Source organism: Petromyzon marinus, chromosome 26 (genome assembly GCF_048934315.1).
Source record: "Petromyzon marinus isolate PM22_M1 ecotype Great Lakes invasive population chromosome 26, UKy_Petmar_22M1.pri1.0, whole genome shotgun sequence".
Lineage (NCBI taxonomy): Eukaryota > Metazoa > Chordata > Hyperoartia > Petromyzontiformes > Petromyzontidae > Petromyzon > Petromyzon marinus.
The window spans coordinates 3195615-3215611 of NC_133692.1; the positions used below are offsets into that span (position 1 = coordinate 3195615).

The following is a 19997-nucleotide window of genomic DNA, read 5'->3' on the forward strand; positions in this document are numbered from 1 at the left end:
ACACCTTAGAGCTGCGTTAAAGAAATGTTTTTATGTTCCCTTAATATGAATCCCTTTGTATTGCCTGTATTGAGAGAGAGAAGTGGAATGTGTTTTGTCACCACTAGTGTTTTGGTTCGCATTTCACTAAAGAGTTGGTAGATAGAGTAAAGGATTGAGGTTGTTAGAGACCAGTGGTTCTTAACCTTTCCCGCAGCCTGCATCCCTTTGGCTCTCAATCGTTAAAAATGTATAATGTGAATAAATACATAGAGGGTTTGATGAAACAAAGTAGTTGTACTTGCGTGCCCGTGCTTAATTTGTGTTTTATGATGATTTACCTTAAAAAAATCTGACATGTCTCACACTCCCAGAAAGGGCATCTCGCTTCCCCAGGGGGTGAGTGCATCCCAGGTTAAGAACCACTGCTATAGATCAAGCGAGAGGTGCTTATTGAAAACATTGAATATCATCCAGACTTCCTTACATTCCGCTTTAGTCATTTGGTCGAATTAAAAAAAAAATATTTTTTTGTGTTCACGGAAACTTTCATATTAGAGTACCTGTAATACGTTTTATACGCACAAATTTGTAAATGTGCGTGTTTATTAATTCCAGATGACCTTGATTATCTATGATCTCTTACATAAAGATATCCCTGCAATGGAATATGACTACACAGACCAGGCTTATTTCGTATGGATTAATAACAGCAGATTAAAGGTCAGTTTAACACGTAGGCTTTCGCGACCAGTATTATTCATAACGGTTTTTGGATTAGATTGCGTTATTAAAAATGTGTCGCAATCCTCCACCACCCAACACGGCCAGTCAGTAGAAAATGTGTCATGTTAACAAAATGCCAATTAGTTACTACTTCAGCCCACCAGTGTGTTTGAAGGGTGAATCTACAACATTTAGAATTTGAGTACTGTGACGTTTTGCTGGTAATTACATCCAGCATCTTCGGGCGATTTGCCAGGATTGTGAATCCATCCACCTGCTTCCGGTATTAAATAGTGCAGGATGACGTCATCGTTGTTCAACTATCAGGTTTAGAGATCAGAGGCGGAGGTGGGGGGGGTGCAATTAGGTAATAGATCAGTAATCAGCCACTTAGCATGTGATTCCTCTATAAGGAATTGCAATATGTATTGTTAATTACTTAATACGCTTCCAGGATGTGTTGAGTCTGTAGCTAAAACAGCGGTTGAAATTATTTGTATTTTTCTCAATTTCGATTGATTCTCGAATTAGTCTTGACCAGTCAGTTTTGCATAACACTTCAACGTTATCAAAATCAATTGAATGTCCTTGTTGGCAATCATGCTCTGCCACTGCTGACAGCTGTGTTTGAGATAATTTAATGTTCCTTTGGTGTTCTTTTAGTCTAATATTACGTCCCATCTGTCCAATATATCAAGGACATATTTATTTTAATAACGTTGAAGTGTTATGCATAACTAATTATTATTGACCAAGACTAATTAGAGAATAAATCGAAATTGAGAAAAATACAAATAATTTCAACCGCTGTGATAGCTACAGACTCGGCACATCCTGGAAGCGTATTAAGTAATTCACAATACATATTGCAATTCCTTATAGAGGAGTTGCATGCTAAGTGGCTGATTACTGATCTATTACATTATTGCAATACCCCCTCCGCCTCTGATCTCTAAAGCTGATGGAGTTGAACAATGATGACGTCATCCTGCACTATTTAAGACCAGGAAGCAGGGGGATGGCCTTACTCTTCTGGCAAATTGCCCGAAGATGCTGGATGTAATTACCAGCCAAATGCTGTACTAAAATTCGAAATGTTGTGGATTCACTCTTCAAACACACAGGTGGGCTGAAGAAGTAACTAATTGGCGTTTTGTTAACGTGACACATTTTACTGATTGGTCGTGTCGGGTTGTGGAGGGTTTGCGACACATTTATAATAATGCGATCTAACCCAAAAACCTTTATTATGAACAGATTAAAGGTGGATGCTTTTGTTGCAGTCTCTTGCTAACCACTTGTGTAGCATGGTGTGGCAGCTGTGTATGTATGTTGAACTTCTTTTGCACCGTACCTAGCCAACCGTGCTAATTAAACGTTGGTTGCATTTGCGCAGCTGTGCCGGTGGGGACCGGTAGTGGCAGCGCAAGCAGACTGCCCGGGCATTCGGCATCCAGCCAGGGGCTTTCTTCCCAGATTGTGCCGAGTCAACAGCAGCAGCAAGCTTCGTCGAGGAGTCCTCCAAGCAGCGGCACAGCTGGGACCTCCAGCCAGGTGAGTGCGTCTCTATGAATCAAAGCTTACGCGCTGAAGGTCATTGGAAGTCCATGTAACTTTCAAGTTGGGAGTGGTTTCCTGCTAAAATAGGTGCCATGGTGGCAAGATGTTAACTTTCCTCGCTTGGCAATACAGGAGGTTGTGGGTATGACCCTGACCCTGACGCATGTATATTTGGAGTTTGTGTTCCCTGTGGTCGCATGGATTTTTCTCGAGTATTTGGTTTGCTATAAATTTCCACATGATAAGTGACTTGGTTGTGCTATAATTTTGTTGCCGGGTCGTTTCTGAAAAAGAGCCATATAGCTCAGTGTGCCTTAGCTGGTAAAATAAAAATAGTAGCTTTTTTTTAATGTCAAAACAGTGGGCTGGCTGTAGGATGACATACAATTGGAAATAAAAAAACACATTGGCAATGAAAGGGTTAGTTTAGTAAAAAAAAAGTGGAGTTTGAAATTGGCAGTAAGGTTGCACTCATCTCCTGGTCACAGCCCTGAGCCATGGTGGAAATTCCACATTCCTATGGCAGGGGTGAAGTCGCACCATAGGACAGCCACTGTTGTCTTCTCCAAAAGATGGAACTTCTTTTATCGACCCTGAAGTCAACCCCCAAACAGGATTTGAACTCGCATCTTCCAGTTTTGAGCCGCTTGCTCTGCCTTTGAGCCATCAGGCCGGTTAACTGTACCCGTTCATGAGAACTGCAATTGTCGTTTCTGCAGACAGCGTAAGTAAGAGAGTGGAAGAAAAAGTTGATGATTTGACCGGCTTAGCATGGTTAGCTGCATTTGGTGCTAAAGAAGTTAATACATACTGTCGCTCTTGTTTTTCAGTGTACAAATCTTGACTTAAAACTTTTGTGACTGCAGGAATTCATATTCTTTGGGTCTTTCGGTAAGTCACGTAGATAGGTTCAAAGAAAATATCTACGTGACTTTACCGAAAGACCCAAAGAATATGAATTTCAGTGTACACTTTTAGTAATTGTGACCTTCGTGTTGATGTTGTGTTTTTGTCTCCTTAGGCCTTACGGAGAAACTCTGCGACGTCAGATGCTGTCATTGATCTCACAGAAGAGGACGATGATATTCTAAGTATGTTTGACAAGAGCATTCTGGTACTAACCGTCGCCCAGGACTTGTCGTTAGTCATTGGACATTAACCATAGAGTTCTTGTATTCTGGAAGTTTTGAGCTTGTAAGTAATTTAAGGGAGGCAGTATTTAATTGGTTAGTATCCCGTTAATATGTCACCACATCATTGACTTTCCACAATGAATAACAAGTTTGGGTAAATAAGTGTTCTTTTAATGTAATATTAGTTCACGGTGGTTTGCTGTAGCGTAGCATTCCTTAAACTGAGTCCCAACCACGAGGAGTCATCACAGGTTCATTAATAAATAAATATACGGGGGGGGCTTATTGTAGCCATGGAAGCAAAATAACAACTCCGAGCTACTCTGTCATTTGTTAGTTGCCTAGTAGAGGTTACAAGGCATTTGGTGATGGATGTCATACCGCTTCTCTCCTCCACATATTGGGTGGTCTTGGTTTTAAAGATATTGCGTCCTATTAAACCCATTTTGATTGTGAAATGGTTATTTTAATATATTTTTTTCCCATCTTTTATATTGTTGAAACATACAACTGAGTATCAGCCATGTGAAAAGTGAGAACCTCTTGGATTTGAAACTATGATCCATGAATGGGGCTGAGCCCACCGAATTTGGAAGGATACGTTGATTGCGAAGCTCCTATCTCTGTGGTCAGAATGCAAACAAAAAATGATGCTCTCCCCTCGCTCTCATTACGCTGATAGTGCATTGTCTTTGAGCTGTACGCTTTTTGGCGTCCTCTGGTCTAACACCGTTTGAGACGAGGCTCAAAAGAAAGCTGTCTCTGGTGTGCACCAATGAGTTTCAAGGACAATGCATATATTATCAGTGTTTTTTGTTTGCATTCTGACCACAAGTAGTGTGGTTAATGCAGACATGATTCCTTGTAAAAAGGTTTCAGTTTTGTTGCCAGAAAAAAGGGGAAAAACCTATATTTTGGTACTGGCAAAGGAGGTGCTCTGAAGTAAAGAAGTTCACATGTGTTGATGTGTGGCATGGTCTCGACTTTCTGTGGGCGGTCTCGGGGACAGTTTTTATTTATGAGCATTTACTCCCGTGGTTTCGTCGTCAAATGCGACCGTAGAATCGCAGCGTTGCCTAATGGCCTAATGGCAACGCTATGAAAAAAATCATGGCCGTCAAGAAGTTGAACCGTTTGAATGGTCTGTTCAAATGTAAAAAGTCTGATTTTGGTGACGTGTGGTTATTCTTTAGTGATTGGAATGGATTAATTAATTTATTTTATTTGTGCAGTTAAGTCGTAACTGTTGTTGTTTGTTATGTTTTTTATGTAGTAACTGGCATGGAACGAGGCATGAGGACGGTTAACAGAAGCCAACCTGGTTTATCCAGTACGGCGAGCCAACAGCGCCACCTGCCGGGAGGACCCTCTAGTGGCTCAGCCCAGTCCAAAAATATGGCACCACCATCTTCAAGGAACACCCAGGTCCAGCAGCAGCAGATGCAGCAACAGCAGCAGATGCAGCAACAGCAGCAGACGCAGCAGACGCAGCAACAGCAGCAACAGCTGCAGCAACATGTTTCACCACAGCAGCTCAGAGGCACACAAGGTCAACAGAACCAAGGAAGGGTTGGGCAAGGTCAACAAATTGTACCTACTCAGCAACAACAACAAATTCGAACTTCACAAGTACAGTCACAGCAGCACCGTCAACACCAGCCACCGCAACATCAGCAGCAGTTGTCACAGCTCCAGCAAGCTCAGCAGCAGCAGCATCCTTCGCAACATCAATCCCAGCACGCTCCGTCGCGCATCTCTCCAGCCACGCAACACGGCATGGCCCTGTCACGGGCCCCCTTGAGCCAGGCGAACCACGACAGGGTGGTGGTGGCGCAGGTGCACTCGCAGCCGGCAGCGACTCACCAGCAGCAGCACGGCGCTGGAAAGGCGCCCCTCGGAGCTGTTTCTCACACCTCCATCTGTGTGCCAGTGTCCATGAGTCAGCAGGTTGTTGACGGTGAGTTGTGTCCCGCTTGTTTAACCCTTTCATTGCCAATGGGTTTTTTTTCCAACTGTATGTCGTCCTGCAGCCAGCACTGTTTTGAAATTAAACTAAAGCTACTATTTTTATTTAACCAGGTTAGGCCCACTGTGCTGTATAGCTATTTTTCAAAAGTGACCAGGCCACAAATGATAGGGTCAACCAAGTTGCTTATCAAATGGAAATTATGGCATCCAAATACTCTAAATGCATTTTGATTCTAAATGTGGAGGGAAAAACCGGAGGACTCAGAAAAATCCACACGACCACGGAGAGAACATGCAAACTACAAATATACAGCAGGTGTCAGGGTCTGGATCGAACCCACGACCTCCTGTGTACCAGGCGAGGTAGTGAACATCTCGCCATCGTGGCGCCCTTCCATCCACCTCCACGCCCCATTTATGATATGGGTGAAGGTGGGGTGGCCCAGTTGGATTGTTGGTAAAAATAGTATTTTTTTAAATCCAATCTTTGCCACGAGATGGCAGCACACACGTGCCTGGCCCCCAAACAAAATCTACATTTGGCATCTGAATTATCGGGACCAGCCACAGGAGGAAGGGCATCGTCGTGTGCCGAGAATCGATGGGAAGAGCCACGATAGGGTTGTAGAGGCTGTTGCATGATTGAGACTGTCACGTTGATCCTGAATGCAGCCAGGCCTTTGGCATGGGGCGTCTCGACATTGTTCAGTAAGTTTTATGTATTGTGAATAAAGTGGCTTGTACGTGCCACCCAATCTTTTAAGCAGTCCTTTTAACAGCCGTTGTTAATCTTTTGCAGGCAACATAGCAGTGCACGGCCGACAGCCCCTGGCTCATCGCCAACAGCAGCAGCAGCAACAGCAGCAGCATCTGCGACCACCCCCACCACTGCAGAGGGTTGTCAACAGCCATGTGGATACGTACGGGTCAATGGGTCCTCCACCACCTTACCACCACCAGCAAGGGGGCAATGGGCACATGGCACTTGGGCCAGCGGGGACACACATGGGGCCTATGTCTGGCCAGATGATTCATCAGGGGCCACCCCCCACGCAACAGCAGCAGCTCATCCACATCCCTATGCAGCAGATTCCTCCAAATGTAGCTCTTGCAGGTGAGTCGCGTGTTTAAACGTGAGTAGAATGATCCCGCTTGTGACCAAATCGACCGCAGTGTGCCTGATCTCGTCAGATCTTGGAAGCTTAAGCATGATGAGGATTGGATAGTGCTTGGCATTGCCGGCCACCGTGCATAAAATAGGTGTTATGGGTTGCTGTGGGGCTACATTGTCAAGAGGAGGCTGCGCAGCGACAATCCATTGTTGTACTGTACTGTTACGTCTTCACCCCGCCTAAACTAGCCGTCATTGACCGCCGTGGGTGAAGTGCAGTAAATAACCCCCCACGCGATGGGGATGCCCTCATCCAGCAATGGATTGACAAAAAATATTGGTGTATGTGTACATATGGATACCCAAATCGAGTTGGTACATTATGAGACCTTTGCCAGTAACAAGATATAGGAATAGGTTTTACCCTTTTAACTGGCACAAAAACTGACACCTTTATTCAAGGCATCATGTTTGCAATAACCACAACCTTTTGGCGTCTTCTGGTCCAACACCAATGGAGACTAGGCTCTAAGAAAAGCCGTCTCGGGTGTGGACCAATCAAATTCAAGGACAGTGCATATTATTAGAGTTGTATTTTTTGTTTGCATTTTGACTGCTTGTGTTGTGGTTATTGCAAACATGATGCCTTGAATAAAGGTGTCAGTTTTTGTGCCAGTTAAAAGGGTAAAACCTATTCCTATACCGAGTTGGTACATTTTGTGACATCTTGCCAACAGGGGGTAGAGGCTTCGCTTACTGGGATGGGCTTACGAGAACAGCAAGGTGTATGCTACGAGTGTGGCTATTAATGTGTGTTTTTGTGTTGGGTGTTTCCTCAGCTGTGAACTTTTCCAATCAAATGGGCATGAGCTCCGTGCCCGTTTACTCCTCGGTGGGGGCGATGCCAGTCAACGGCCAGCCTCATTACACGCAGCAGCAGCGGCTGGTGGTGCCTTCTGTAAGTCGGTCTTCATTCTCGCTCACAAGCATTCGTAAAAAAAAATCCTCCATGTGTCATGACATACAATTTTATTGTAACTTAAAGATGGTAATTGTTATTATTACACTCACCCAGGAAAGCCTGGGGCACCACATTGCCAAAATGTTAACTACCTCGCCCGGTATACAGGAGGTTGTGGGTTCGATTCCGGTCATGTGACGTCTGTATATTTGGAGTTTGCATTTCTCTTTCCCTGTGGTCGCGTGGAATTTTCTCCCGGGTTCTCCAGTTTTTCCGTCCACATTTAGAATCAACTTGTGTTCAGAATATTTGGCTCCTATAGATTTCCAGATGAGAATCCTCTAAGTTGAGCTATTATTTGTGGCCAGGTCGCTTCTTAAAAAGAGCTATACAGCTCAGTGGGACTTACCTGTTAAAATAAAATGAACATAGTTTCGCTACACCGAGTCTCATGACTTGTTTTCAGGAGGGTCCTGCAAGGTTTTCAGTTGCTAAATACTTGCCAAATTACTCAATTGGAATGTATATTGCAGACATTGTCCCTGACTATCAAACCTTGGCAGTCTATATTATACAGGCACTCTACTTACGGACGAGTTAGATTCCAGAGGTCTATTTGTAAGTCGATTTGTTCGCAACTCCAACTTGACTTTTGTCGATTCTGAACATGTACGGCATGTACACTAAATACGGGGAAGGGCTTTAAAAGTTATAATCTCTCGTAGACGTAGATGCCACTGGTTCTTCACGTTCTGCAGATGTAGATGACACTGGTTCTTCAAGTGGCATCTACATGACATACGCACAGGTTTGTTCGTATCTCTGAAAGTTGGCAAGTCGAATGTTCCTAAGTAGAGGAGTCCCTGTATTCTAGTATAGATATCATCTATCTTATGCTTACGATACAACTGTTAGTAGCAGCAGTGAAAAACAAACTATCGCACCTCCAATCAGCGTGGGTCGGCTGCATACGGTTCGAAAGAAGTTCAACATACAGACATACAATAGAGGGCTCGGAAGGCGTATACGGAATGACACACAGCTGTGGCCTTCGTTTTGTTAGCCAGACTGTCAGCAGGATCGGTGTGCGTGTGCACGGACACCAGAGATGCACCAACTACTCGCAGATCTGCCATGGCAGAACACGCGTGTCCAGGGGGATGGACACGGGGTGAACTTGGAAAAAGCGTGTCCTTTGCAGAACCCGTTATTACTGGCAATATTTAATCGGAGAAGCCATTGAGGTGGGAGAGAGATAAAAACAACTGCAACAGAGCAGAGATATACACATAAATAAAGTGGGCCACATGATCAACAAGTAAATATTTAAACTATACAAACTATACTCTTTGGTTCTTTCGGTAAAGTCACCTAGGTAGAAAATAAATCACGGTTCGCAACACAAGCGTAGCATCGTTGTTTTGAAAGACATTGCACTCACCGCAGAGAACTGTAGCGACACGACCACACTGTACGATAGCTGCCGTCAAACTGTGGCACGCCCCCTCCAACATGGCCTTGTGGGAGCCTCGGAACCGATAAAGTAATGTTTTTTAGTTTTTCTACCGGTTTCGTTTTGATGACGTACACGTATGTCAGGCCACTGGTGACAAGGAGATGTGTTCTTGGTGGGAATTTGATGAAGACGTTGACCACGTATAGACAATACGTTTGTAGACATGACAGTCTTGTCGGGTGGGTTAATGACAATTTTGGCATACAACTACCACGAGGCTGAAATCAAAAAAACTAATTTACCACAATTATTTTAACCATATCAATCAATCAATTGTTACATGCCCAGCAATTGCCAATTAGGCGTGTACATGTTTATCGTGAGCACAATGATGATTTAGAATTTTTTTTTTACTATTGACCTCAGTCGATTTTATAAAAGTCTGTTTGCATGTGGGACTGATTGGTTGATTGAATTGTTGTAGATTAGTAATTGTGCAACAATGGACTGTTCGGCTTTAGGAGGGATGTGTAAGGGGGGTGGTGGGTGGCCTGTGCGCTGCATTGATTTGGATTTGAATGGTAAAGTGTTGACGATTATCTCTTTCTCAGGGTCTTTCACCGCAGATGGTCAACGGATTGAACGGACGAGTGGCCCAGAATATGGTGCGAGTGTCTGCCCCTCCGTCTACCCACACTCAGTCTCAGTATCAAAACAGCTACATAACGGTATACTGCTACACCCACGACACAAACACAATATACGAAGCAAATATTATTTCCTTGCCCTATACCACAACATCCTTCACAGATGCCTGTTGTTGTTAGGATTGTCATGCTGTCCTTATTTTAATAGCCATTCTCAAGAGATACGAGAACATTTGCATTGATAAAATGTCTACAAATGTCACATTGTATTCCCGTTGCGTCAATGGATGAGTGTTCATATCTCGGGTGGAATTCTGTTTTTGTTTTGTTTTTATGGCTTATCACACGAGAGAAGAGTCCGATTCGTTTAATCTTACAAGCGTCGTCGTAATTGGGGTGCAGGGGTTTAAAGCACTTGTGATGTGCTCTGTTTTCCCGCAGAAACCTCGATTGTGCAAAAAAAAAATGAAACATCACATGTTATAGATATTTGTATTTTTAAACATTCTTCACTGCACAGTGTCCAAATGAAATTCAGAACAGGTTAATGTGGTCTAAATAATAAAATACGTTCTATATCTGTGCGAGAGCCATGAATATTGCATGTTTTTAAATTGGGTAAAATTATATCAAGGCAGTGGCCGCTTTTACGATAGTGTTCCTGGGAATCCTCGTAGTTGTAAATCGGACCGTCGTAAATTGGACCCTTATTTTTTCCTATAGACAGTAGAAAATTGCTGATGCGTTTTTCCTTTTATCAGCCATATTTAACAGGGTTTAATCGGTGAAAATCCACAAATATACTTGAGAATAACAAAAGCTCCCATGCCAGGTCACATCGGAAAACGAACCGACTTCAGATTTGTTTGGAGTCATGTCAGAAGAATTGTCGTATATCAAGTGTCTGCGTCGTAAACCAAGTGTCTGCTTCGTAAATCGATCAACGGTGGCATGATGTAAACTCGCACATGTGGATTGTCATAAATTGGATCGGAGTAAACCATAGTGCATGGATGTCCACCCGAATTTTCGATTCGTCTTAAAATATTCGAAATTCGGAGCTAGGTTATGAAATGTTGGATGATCCGAATATTTGTTGTTTCGGATTAATCCAAAAACCGGAAGGGAAGTCGCTGGAATGCCATCACCTCCATGCTTTTCCCATCCTAAGTAGTGCCGCGTGGCGTCATGCCACTATTGCTAGTACCAAGACATTTTACATGAGCACATGAAGCACATTATCTAAGTGTGTTTTTGAAAATGCTTCACTGTGCATATATCCGAAATCAGAATCTGTATTTGTACTGGAAGAATCCGATGAGCTATAAAGTGCTTTTTCACAGATGTCTGGTAGCAGTGGGACAGAAAGTTACAACAACAAAACAATCCAAAAACATGATAGGAGTGAAAAGTATAGAAAAAATTAACTCTACTATTTCTATTTTACCAGGTAAAGCCCACTGAGCTTTTTTTCAGAAGCAACCTGGCCACAAATGATAGGGTCAGCCAAGTTGCTTATGTGGAAATTTATAGAAGCCAAATAATGTAAATAATCAAAATGTATCTTTCTAAATGTGGATGGGAAAAACCGGAATTGTTCTTTTAAAAATCCAAGACTTTTAAATCTGAAACCAATCTCTAAAATATAGTGCAATATATAAATCCATCTTAATATTTCACGGACTCCTCCTTTGCAAAAGGCAGTGTTGTCGAAGCCATTGCGCACTGTGCGAGTGCATTGACATTCAAGAGTTGTGTCTGTAATCGTTGCGTCTCTTCTGCAGGCCCCGGTGCGTCAGAGCTACCCAGCGCCGTTGCCTGGGACCCCCCCTCCTCCTCCAGGCCTGCCCACCGAGGCCGCCGCCAAACTGCCTCCCCAGAGGCCTATGTTGAAGCTGGGCCGTTCCGACAACCAGAATGCCATTGTGCTGCAGTGGAACGTGGCGGAGGAGAACCCCAAGTGTGCGCCCGTCGAGAGCTACCACCTGTTTGCCTACCACGAGGACCCCAACAGCCCCATGCCCTCTCAGTGGAAGAAAATTGGGGAGGTGAAGGCTCTGCCGCTTCCCATGGCGTGCACCCTCACGCAGTTCGTTTGCCGCAGCAAGTACTACTTCGCCGTCAGGGCCAAGGACGTCTATGGCAGATACGGACCGTTCTGTGAACCACAGTGCACTGACTTCAAGACCCCTTGATCGTTTTTTGGAGGTGTTGCGTGTTGGCACCTTGTGGCCAAAGTGTTGAGCTCAGCTGAACTTGCAAAGTGTTATTTTTACATCCAAGTAACCGACTTGAAGTTGATACCCCTGAAGCTATTCTTAGTGTTCTGGGAAATAAAGCCCTCCATCTCAAAATAACTTATGTACATTTGTTTCACGAAATATGCTATTTTGAAACTGCCAGTTTGTAATGCGACTATTTTGTACCCTGAGTTGCAGAAAAAAATATGTGAATATTAGAACGAGCAGTAACACTGCTTGACCTTCTTTATTTGCATAGCAACGATATCGCTGATAAGTGTCTGCTGTGAATCGATAAGTGTAGCGTACTAGTGTTTGTATATTTTATTTCTAAAGTAATTTACATTCATCTGTACTTGTTTTATATATAATGACATGACACTGCATTTTTATGACAAAGGCCATTATTTAATCTGTTTTAAATTAAAACAAAAGCAGTAGCGTATATAGACTTTACAGTAATAAATGTTTTATTTTGAAAACGGTATGTCCAATTCTGTTTGTTCCACTTTGTGAACATTGAAGGTGATGATATGTGGATATTTGTGCTATCGAGGTTGCTCTCAATCAAGTGGTACAGAGTGCTGGTGTGTTCAAGCAGGAGGTCTTGCGTCTTTTTGTATTTTCACGGCAACAGTTCTCGTCTTTTTTGCTGTTAGAATTTCAGTGCTTGAGTACCCGTTTTCAAAAAGTTAATTTAATTCCACAAAGGTCAAAAGATGTTTAGATAACGTGTGAAGGATGAGCTTGTTAACTCAATACAGTAGCACTAGCATCGGCCACAAGTGCCACCCAAGCAGCTGTATTTTGTTGGCGTCGGCGACGACTCGAATGCGGGGAACCCCCGTGAGATATGGTGAGCGGAGGCCATCATTTTTAGGTCATTGTAAAATGAGTAACTTTTTTTTAATATAGAGATAGACATTACAACGATTGAACACAAGAAGATGTTACATACATGCCGAAGGTAGGTTAAGTTTGTTAACGTAAGTATAATTGAATTTCAGGTAAACCATCACCGTAACAGTAATGTAACACTTGAAAGTATATTTTAGTAACCCCATTTCTTCTGCGTAGAGTGGAAGTAGGAAATGTGGAAATGGCACACTTTGGTACGTGTGTGTGTGCGAGCTGCAAAAGAGAAGCCGTTAATTTTCTTAGTTCCCAAAGTCTTGAGGAATCGGTGCCAAACCTCAGTCAAAGTGTCTGCACTCAAATCTTATGTTGCTTAAAACTGGTGTGTAAACTCATACTGTGTATTATACAACATAGCAAACTATTATTCTAGTGGTAATACTTGAAGATAAAGCTTTCTTAGCAACGTTTGCGTGGTAATTGTTCTCGGTGACATAGGGTTAACAACTAAGTACTGTACTTGCAGTGTCTTCCGCTTCTTAAGTTTGCCATTAACATGCAGCGTGACCAAAAGCGAGCATGCAAAATGGTCCAAATTTAGTTGGTCCCATGTACCATTTGGTTCCGAAGCGCCCTCTTAAGTTATGCCTGGGGTGGTGTCACTTTTGCTGTCGAAACGACTGCAATTTTCCCGTTGCCATTTGTAGCCACGGCCAGTGCCCATGACCTTGGCCGTATTAACACAACACTGCTGGTGCATTTTGTGTAAATCCGTGTCTACATCGCAGCTGTCACCGTTTACATGACTGGCAGTGTGCGACCTCCCCCACCCCCCCCGGATGCGGCTTCGACTTGTGTGTTGGAGGTGGAGAACTTGTGGCTTCGGTGACGGAATGCAGTGCTTGTGTTCTTGAACGGCAGTCGTGTGCCAGAACCGATTGTAACACGTTCGTATTTACCGCCCCATCGTGCGTGGTATTTTATAACATTCATTTTTAATTGAGGCTCTTTTTGACAGTCAGAATTTGACGATATCTATCCACGATATTCCCACTGGTTGTAATAAGCGGGCAGGGGTCTGGGGTTTGGCTTGAGTTGAAACATCGGCTTAAACGTTTGTTCCTCCCTTGTTTTTGGAACTAATTACCACCCACATTGTTTTAGTAATCTTAAAACTACAGTGCTTTACATATTGCTGTATTTGTATTCACAGATAGGATATAATAATGTGTTTTAGTACTTTTTAACAATTGACTTCATAAAAAGTTATTTTTGGTTAAAAATTTACCTCAAGATTTTTTGCATTTTTTTAAATCGGGTCGTGACTATCGTTAGTTGGGGTCACATGAGCAGATGCCGTGCAGTAAAAATGATTTCCTAGTGGTACATCTTGGAGTTAAGTGTTTGAAGGTACATGTTCAGTATGACGATGGTGTAGAGGACTGGTGCTTAATAGTACAGTTTCCCCATGAAGAGTTCCTGCATTGAGCAGCAGAGGTTTGAAGTTGCATGGTAATTGTACTGCCTCCACCACTCGATGTAGAAACGTGTGTAAAAGAAACGTGTATGTGCACCTTTCCTGTTAACGGTTTTTTAAAGTGGATATAAAAATGTTAAGAATAGTCAACTTGGCTAGTGTGCATCCATATAAATTACTCATTACGTTTCGGATTGGCTGTTGTACTGCAACATTTGAAAAAAAATCTTAATTATTACGTTTTATATAGCGTCGTTCATGCAAATTGCATCTCACAAAGCTGGAAGGCTACAAGGGGGTGAGCCGGCACCAACAATTGCTATGCATTTTTTTTATTTCGCTTTAAAGCTTTCGTGACTGCAGGGATTCATCTTCTTGGTTCCTTCGGTAAAGTCACCACGTAGAAGGGAAATAATAAAATAAAAATAAAACAATAATTATTTTATTAACGACGCCACTTTTTTTGTTTGTTTTATTCCCATGCGCCAGTATTTGATTAATAACGTAAATTTCAGCTGCTTTATATAGGCTTGAGTAGCTGGCAAAGAATTTTAAAGTTGCACGATGTTTGTCCAACCGCGTAAGGGTTTTTGGCACGAGCCTCTTGCCTGACGTGGCGGGGTTTTTAGTGTTACCCGCACATTCATTGTTGTTTTTTGGGCGGCACGCACAGAGCCGCCGCCGCCGTCGTTGTTGCTGTGGAGTGCGTGCGGTGCCAACGCCGTTCCCTTCTACTTGGTGGCCATGACGGGGAAACTTTCCTTCTTCTCGAGGAACGTGTAGAGCAGCCCGCTGATGATCAGCAGCGGCACGGTGGACCAGGCCAGGAAGAATGGCGTGCCGTTGTGGCCCGGGTGAAACAGGGTGATGTTGAAGCACGGGTGGCCGCTGTGCACCAGCGTGAAGTTCTGCTGGCAGGCGTTGGCCCAGTGGTGGGCGTTCGAGCGGCCCGTGAAGATGGATGCGCCGATGAGGGCACACAGGCCTGGGGATGGGGCAGAAGTAGGGGTGGAAAGGAGCTGCGTTTGTCTTGATGGGAGTGTGAACTGAAGCAAGCCAACGTGATGAACACCCGGTTGAAATTTAACGCTGCAGTAATGTTTTTGGAAACGGTAACAATTTACATTTCTGAAAGATACATTGATGAAACGCAAATTGCATGTCAGGATTTCATATATCCTATGGGCATTTTGCAAGTTTTTTTTCATATCTGCACTGGTTTTAAAAATGGTCAAAATCGCATGCGGATGTAATTCGAGATGTTTTATTTTGCTATTGCATTCATGGTTGTTGGAAAGGGAAATCTTTTTTTTTCCTGGGCCGCAACAAGAACCGATGCCGCACCTCCAACCGGACGCTGCGCCCCTTCCCACTTCACAGGTGGAAGATCAAAGAAAGTCCCCAATGCGTCCGCAGGGACGGTAACCAAACGATGGAATGCGCCGCCGTCTCCCCTCGCGCGGAGTGGCAGCTTTTGACAGGAAACTTAAGAGTGCATCGACGAAAACCACCGCCCGAAGCAGTTTGTGTGGCTCACGAACATTGATATTGAACTTTCGTTTCGTTTTCTTTTTACACACAAATCTAACCATACAAGACTATTAATAATAGGGGTTTTCCCCTTTTTTCTGGCAACAAAACTGAAACCTTTTTACAAGGATTCATGTCTGCTGCAGTTAAAATGCAAACAAAAACCATACTATGATAATATATGCATTGTCCTTGAAACTGATTGGTCCACACCAAGGGACGGCTTTCTTTTGAGCCTCGACCCAATTGGTGGTCGACCACATGACGCCAAAAGGCGTGATCTGGTCGAGCACCAGTTTTGTTGCCAGAAAAAAGGGGGAAAACCCCTATTATTACATTTTGGTACTGGCAAAGGAGGTCTAATGATGTAAGACTATTAATGTTGCTATTGATAGTGCATGGACCGTATCTCTGTTCAAGGATGGTCTAGATGTCTTGTGACCCCCGTTTAATTCTCTAAAACTTTTTTTTTAAGTAAGGTTTATTTAAAACAAAAGTGAATATGCAATGGGAAAAAAAACTGTTAGGGGTCAATGCATTGGGGATCACAAGACATCTGGACCACCCTGTATATTCCCTGTTTCTGTCAATGTGCGCATTACCAGCTGAGCACTGCAGTAGACCAGGAATGCAGAACTTCTTTCCGCATTTCATCTTAAAGACCTCCACCAGGAACATGGCCAGCGAGGCCAAGGAGGCCAGGATGGCCAAGATCATGAACGCCTGCACCGCCTGCACCCATGCTGCACCACACACACACACGGACCGGAAGCGTCCATCCACTTTTTTATCTTCTTGGTTCTTTCGGTAAAGTCACGTAGAAGGGAAATAATAAAAATATGTTTTATTTTTATGATTTTATTGTTTCCCTTCTACGTGACTTTACCGAAAGAACCAATAAGATTAATCCCTGCAGTCACGAAAGCTTTAAATCGTCCATCCACTCTCAAACGACAACTTAAAACCGTGGCTCTAGCTACAGGACAAAGACAAACGGTGACATTTTATTCGTTGAAAATATTTCACCTGGGAAAAATCGTATGAAATGGAGCGTCTCATTTGTAAGGGTGTCCAGGGTGTCGTCACATAGCGAAGAAAAAGTGACCAAATCAAAGGTGCTAAGCCACCATAGGGTGCACAATTGTCAATGCTTGGCCAAACCAAAAACCAAATTAGTTTTTCAGGTATCAGCCACTGCCACCGTGAGTATTAGTGGCAAGGTTTTTGGCTCAAACGACAAATCTGGTTACCCCCTTTTTTCCTCTTAAGTAAATCGCTTTTTTTATTCAAATATTTTCGGTCATTTTGTGGAATGGGTGTAGCGAGGTGCAATGCCCCCCCCCCCCCATCTCTACCCACCTCTCCCCCCCCTATCTCTACCCCCCCTCTCCCCCCTATCTCTACCCCCCCTCTCCCCCCTATCTCTACCCTCTTCCTCCCCCCAGTCTAACGCATTCGCTTTACTTGTGCTACTTGTGCTTGTGGTGCTTTGCTCCTACATTGGCGCTGGCTGACCCGCCCATGCTGTTGACGCCGCACAGCTTTGCTCACTTTGAAAGCGCCGTATTAGCGGTTGCATTTGGAGGCTTTCCCCCTCTTTTCTCTCCGCCTGATGAAGACCGCTGGTGTCGAAACGTCGTGGTTTTTTTGCTTTTATTTTTAATTTTTTACAATTTTTATTTAATTTTAGTATTTTTAATTTTTATTTTATTTTCTATCTACGTGACTTTACCGAAAGAAGCAAGAATATGAATGTTGTCAATGTTGAGGAAAGTTGTTATACGTGTCAACTAGATGAGTTATAAATGCACACAATAAGGAAGCTGACATCCACCTTTACGATGTGATCAGAGCGAAATATACTTTTGTTTTAAAACGTAGATTTGAATAAAGCTTATAAGCTGCAACTGATAATGCTTTAAGATTGTTTTTTGTATTAAGGTCATTTATGAACATAAATAACAAGATCAATATTTCACTGTGGCCAAAGCCGTTGAATGCCCCACACCTTTCCAGCGCTTTCTATCCTCCACAGACCCTGCAGCTGCTGCCCTTAAGACTCCGTATCTCCGCTGAGCACAGTTGGCTACGTACGGTGCGAAAGAAGTTCAACATACAAATGGAAATGCTCCCCGTGCTCGTCTGTGACTTTTCCACCCGTCGCTATGTAAAACGCAGGAATTGTGGCCTTACATCATCCCCACCATCTGCTCTTGGGTCTACCCCGTGGTCGCCGGACTCGTGGAGACCACTCCAAATACTTGCCTCGGTAATTGTTCTCTCCTCCATCCTTATCTGAAGGCCCCACCCAGTGTCTAGCCACAGTGCCTAGGACCGCGAACCATTGCATGATTCGAGTTAACAAACCTGCACCATCTGAATTCTCCAGAGTCATCCCCTGTGTTGATTCCTGGGTTTTATATTTTGTGAACCCCATGAATGATTTGAGTGAATACATACGGCCAATATCAAACAACATGTATAGGAGACAATACAGCCTTGAAAAATAACGTGCCTTTTATTTCTGTGCGGTTGCCTAGGTGTTATTGGCAAGAACCCTCCATGTTTACCTTTGGACCAATTCAGCTCTGTACAGCAAGCGTGTGTAAATATGCCATGCACTGTCTTGGTGTATTTTGAGTGACAATAAAAGCTCAGTTTCACCGTCAACGCAGCAGCGTTTATTTAGCAGGCCATGCCCCTGCTGATGAGACTAAAAGTTGAAAAACCCCTCAAGGTTTCCTGCTTATAAACAAACGCTGCTAGAAAACATTGATCCCAAAAAAAACAGAGCCATGGGATCAACATGCGGACGTCGTGCGGAATTAGGAGCGATTCCCAATAAGTATTAATGATCCCGTGTCAGTTGGACTTGTGCGGAACACTCGGTAATTTGTCCAGCGTGCATGATTCCAGGAGCGTATGATAATACGGCACTTGGCTTTCAATTTAGTATTATAGGTCCAGAGCGGCACCTGGCGGCTGATGATGTGTGGCGAATAATCCGCACACGACCTTTCAGGGGTGGGGAACCTTGTTTCTGCCAAGGGCCATTTGGATATGTATAACATCATTCGCGGGCCATACAATATGATCAACTTAAAAATTAGCCTTGTATATTTGGTCAAACATGTAATTAACTCACCCCTAATGCGATTGCTGGAACTGCTTCTCTTTGGTGAGGCGTGTGATGTTAGCTGGTATTAACGATGTTGCTACTCGCAACTGCTTTTCCAGGTTTGCTCCGAGATTTATTGAATTTCGAGTCCCGCCTGCGGTTGCCTTGGCAGGGCCACACCAAATGATTTCGCGGGCCTCGAACGGTCCGCGGGTCGGACGTTCCCCACCCCTTTATAAATCAAGCACTGGAGATTCAGTGACGCCTGGTGGTTCGATTTGAGTACAGCTGCGCACTGCGAACAGCATCAGGCGAGGTCACCAGCGGATGTGTAATATTAAGCGTTGTTATTATTAATGATATCAGGAATAGCAGTAAACCCTTAACATGTTTATAATGTTCGCCTTCTGTTATATTACTGTAATGGTGGCATTTAACAATCATGTTTTCTTTAAAGGAGCCTGGTACGTTTGTCGCTCAGTCATATATGACTCATACATTTCACGCCCTATTCAAAAGCTGCGTTTTAATACAAATTAAAGAGGCGACAAGACACACACACACATCATGGCTGATAATTGTAATTTATCTATTTATTAAATCAGAAAATGTATTTATACTGGAGGAATCCGATGTGCTATAGAGCTCATTTTCACACACGTCCAGTCGAGTCGAGAATTATTTCGTTTTCTTCCTTTGATAAACGCAATCCGCATTAGTGCTGACGTGTGACATTTGTACTAGTCCGTCCGTGATGTTGGCTTGCACGCGAATTATGTGGCCGCATTTTCAATGAAAAAAATACGCTCCTGCAAGGAAAATAATGTCACTACTATTTTTTGCAAACGTCCTAAATCTCTTACACACGTGTTGCTCAGGCCTTGGACTTTCATGGAGGCATGGAGTGGTGGATTAAATAGAGACAAATCAATTGATGATGATCATGGATGATGATGAATTCAGTTACAAAACGAGCAGGAGCCCAGTCCACGCTATAACACGCAGTTTGTGGCTGCTTTAAACACCGTGAGTGTGCCCGCATGCCAAACAGACCAGAGGTCGGCTACCAAAATAATGAAAATAGCCATTTTTTCTCCTAATTCTGTAAAAATAATTAAATCAATAGTTCAAGAGCTGCAATGCCACGCGAATAATATCACGAAGCAGTCCTTAAAGAGCCACATTCGACTCCAGAGCCGCAAGTTGCCGGCCCCTGTGTTAGACGTACCACAGATT

General features: G+C 43.5%; 1 protein-coding gene across 1 annotated transcript in view; it reads left to right on the forward strand.

Annotated features, from left to right (window-relative positions):
• LOC116946169 (uncharacterized) overlaps nucleotides 1-13923 on the forward strand; it is a 43357-nt gene extending 29434 nt beyond the window's left edge. Inside the window, exons 11-17 of the mRNA XM_032961100.2 lie at nucleotides 2102-2259; nucleotides 3287-3356; nucleotides 4672-5355; nucleotides 6166-6480; nucleotides 7317-7435; nucleotides 9506-9622; nucleotides 11326-13923. Coding sequence (XP_032816991.2) covers nucleotides 2102-2259; nucleotides 3287-3356; nucleotides 4672-5355; nucleotides 6166-6480; nucleotides 7317-7435; nucleotides 9506-9622; nucleotides 11326-11736 — 1874 coding nt within the window. The 3' untranslated portion in view covers nucleotides 11737-13923. The remainder of the gene's footprint in view (nucleotides 1-2101; nucleotides 2260-3286; nucleotides 3357-4671; nucleotides 5356-6165; nucleotides 6481-7316; nucleotides 7436-9505; nucleotides 9623-11325) is intronic.
• Nucleotides 13924-19997: the final 6074 nt, after the last annotated feature.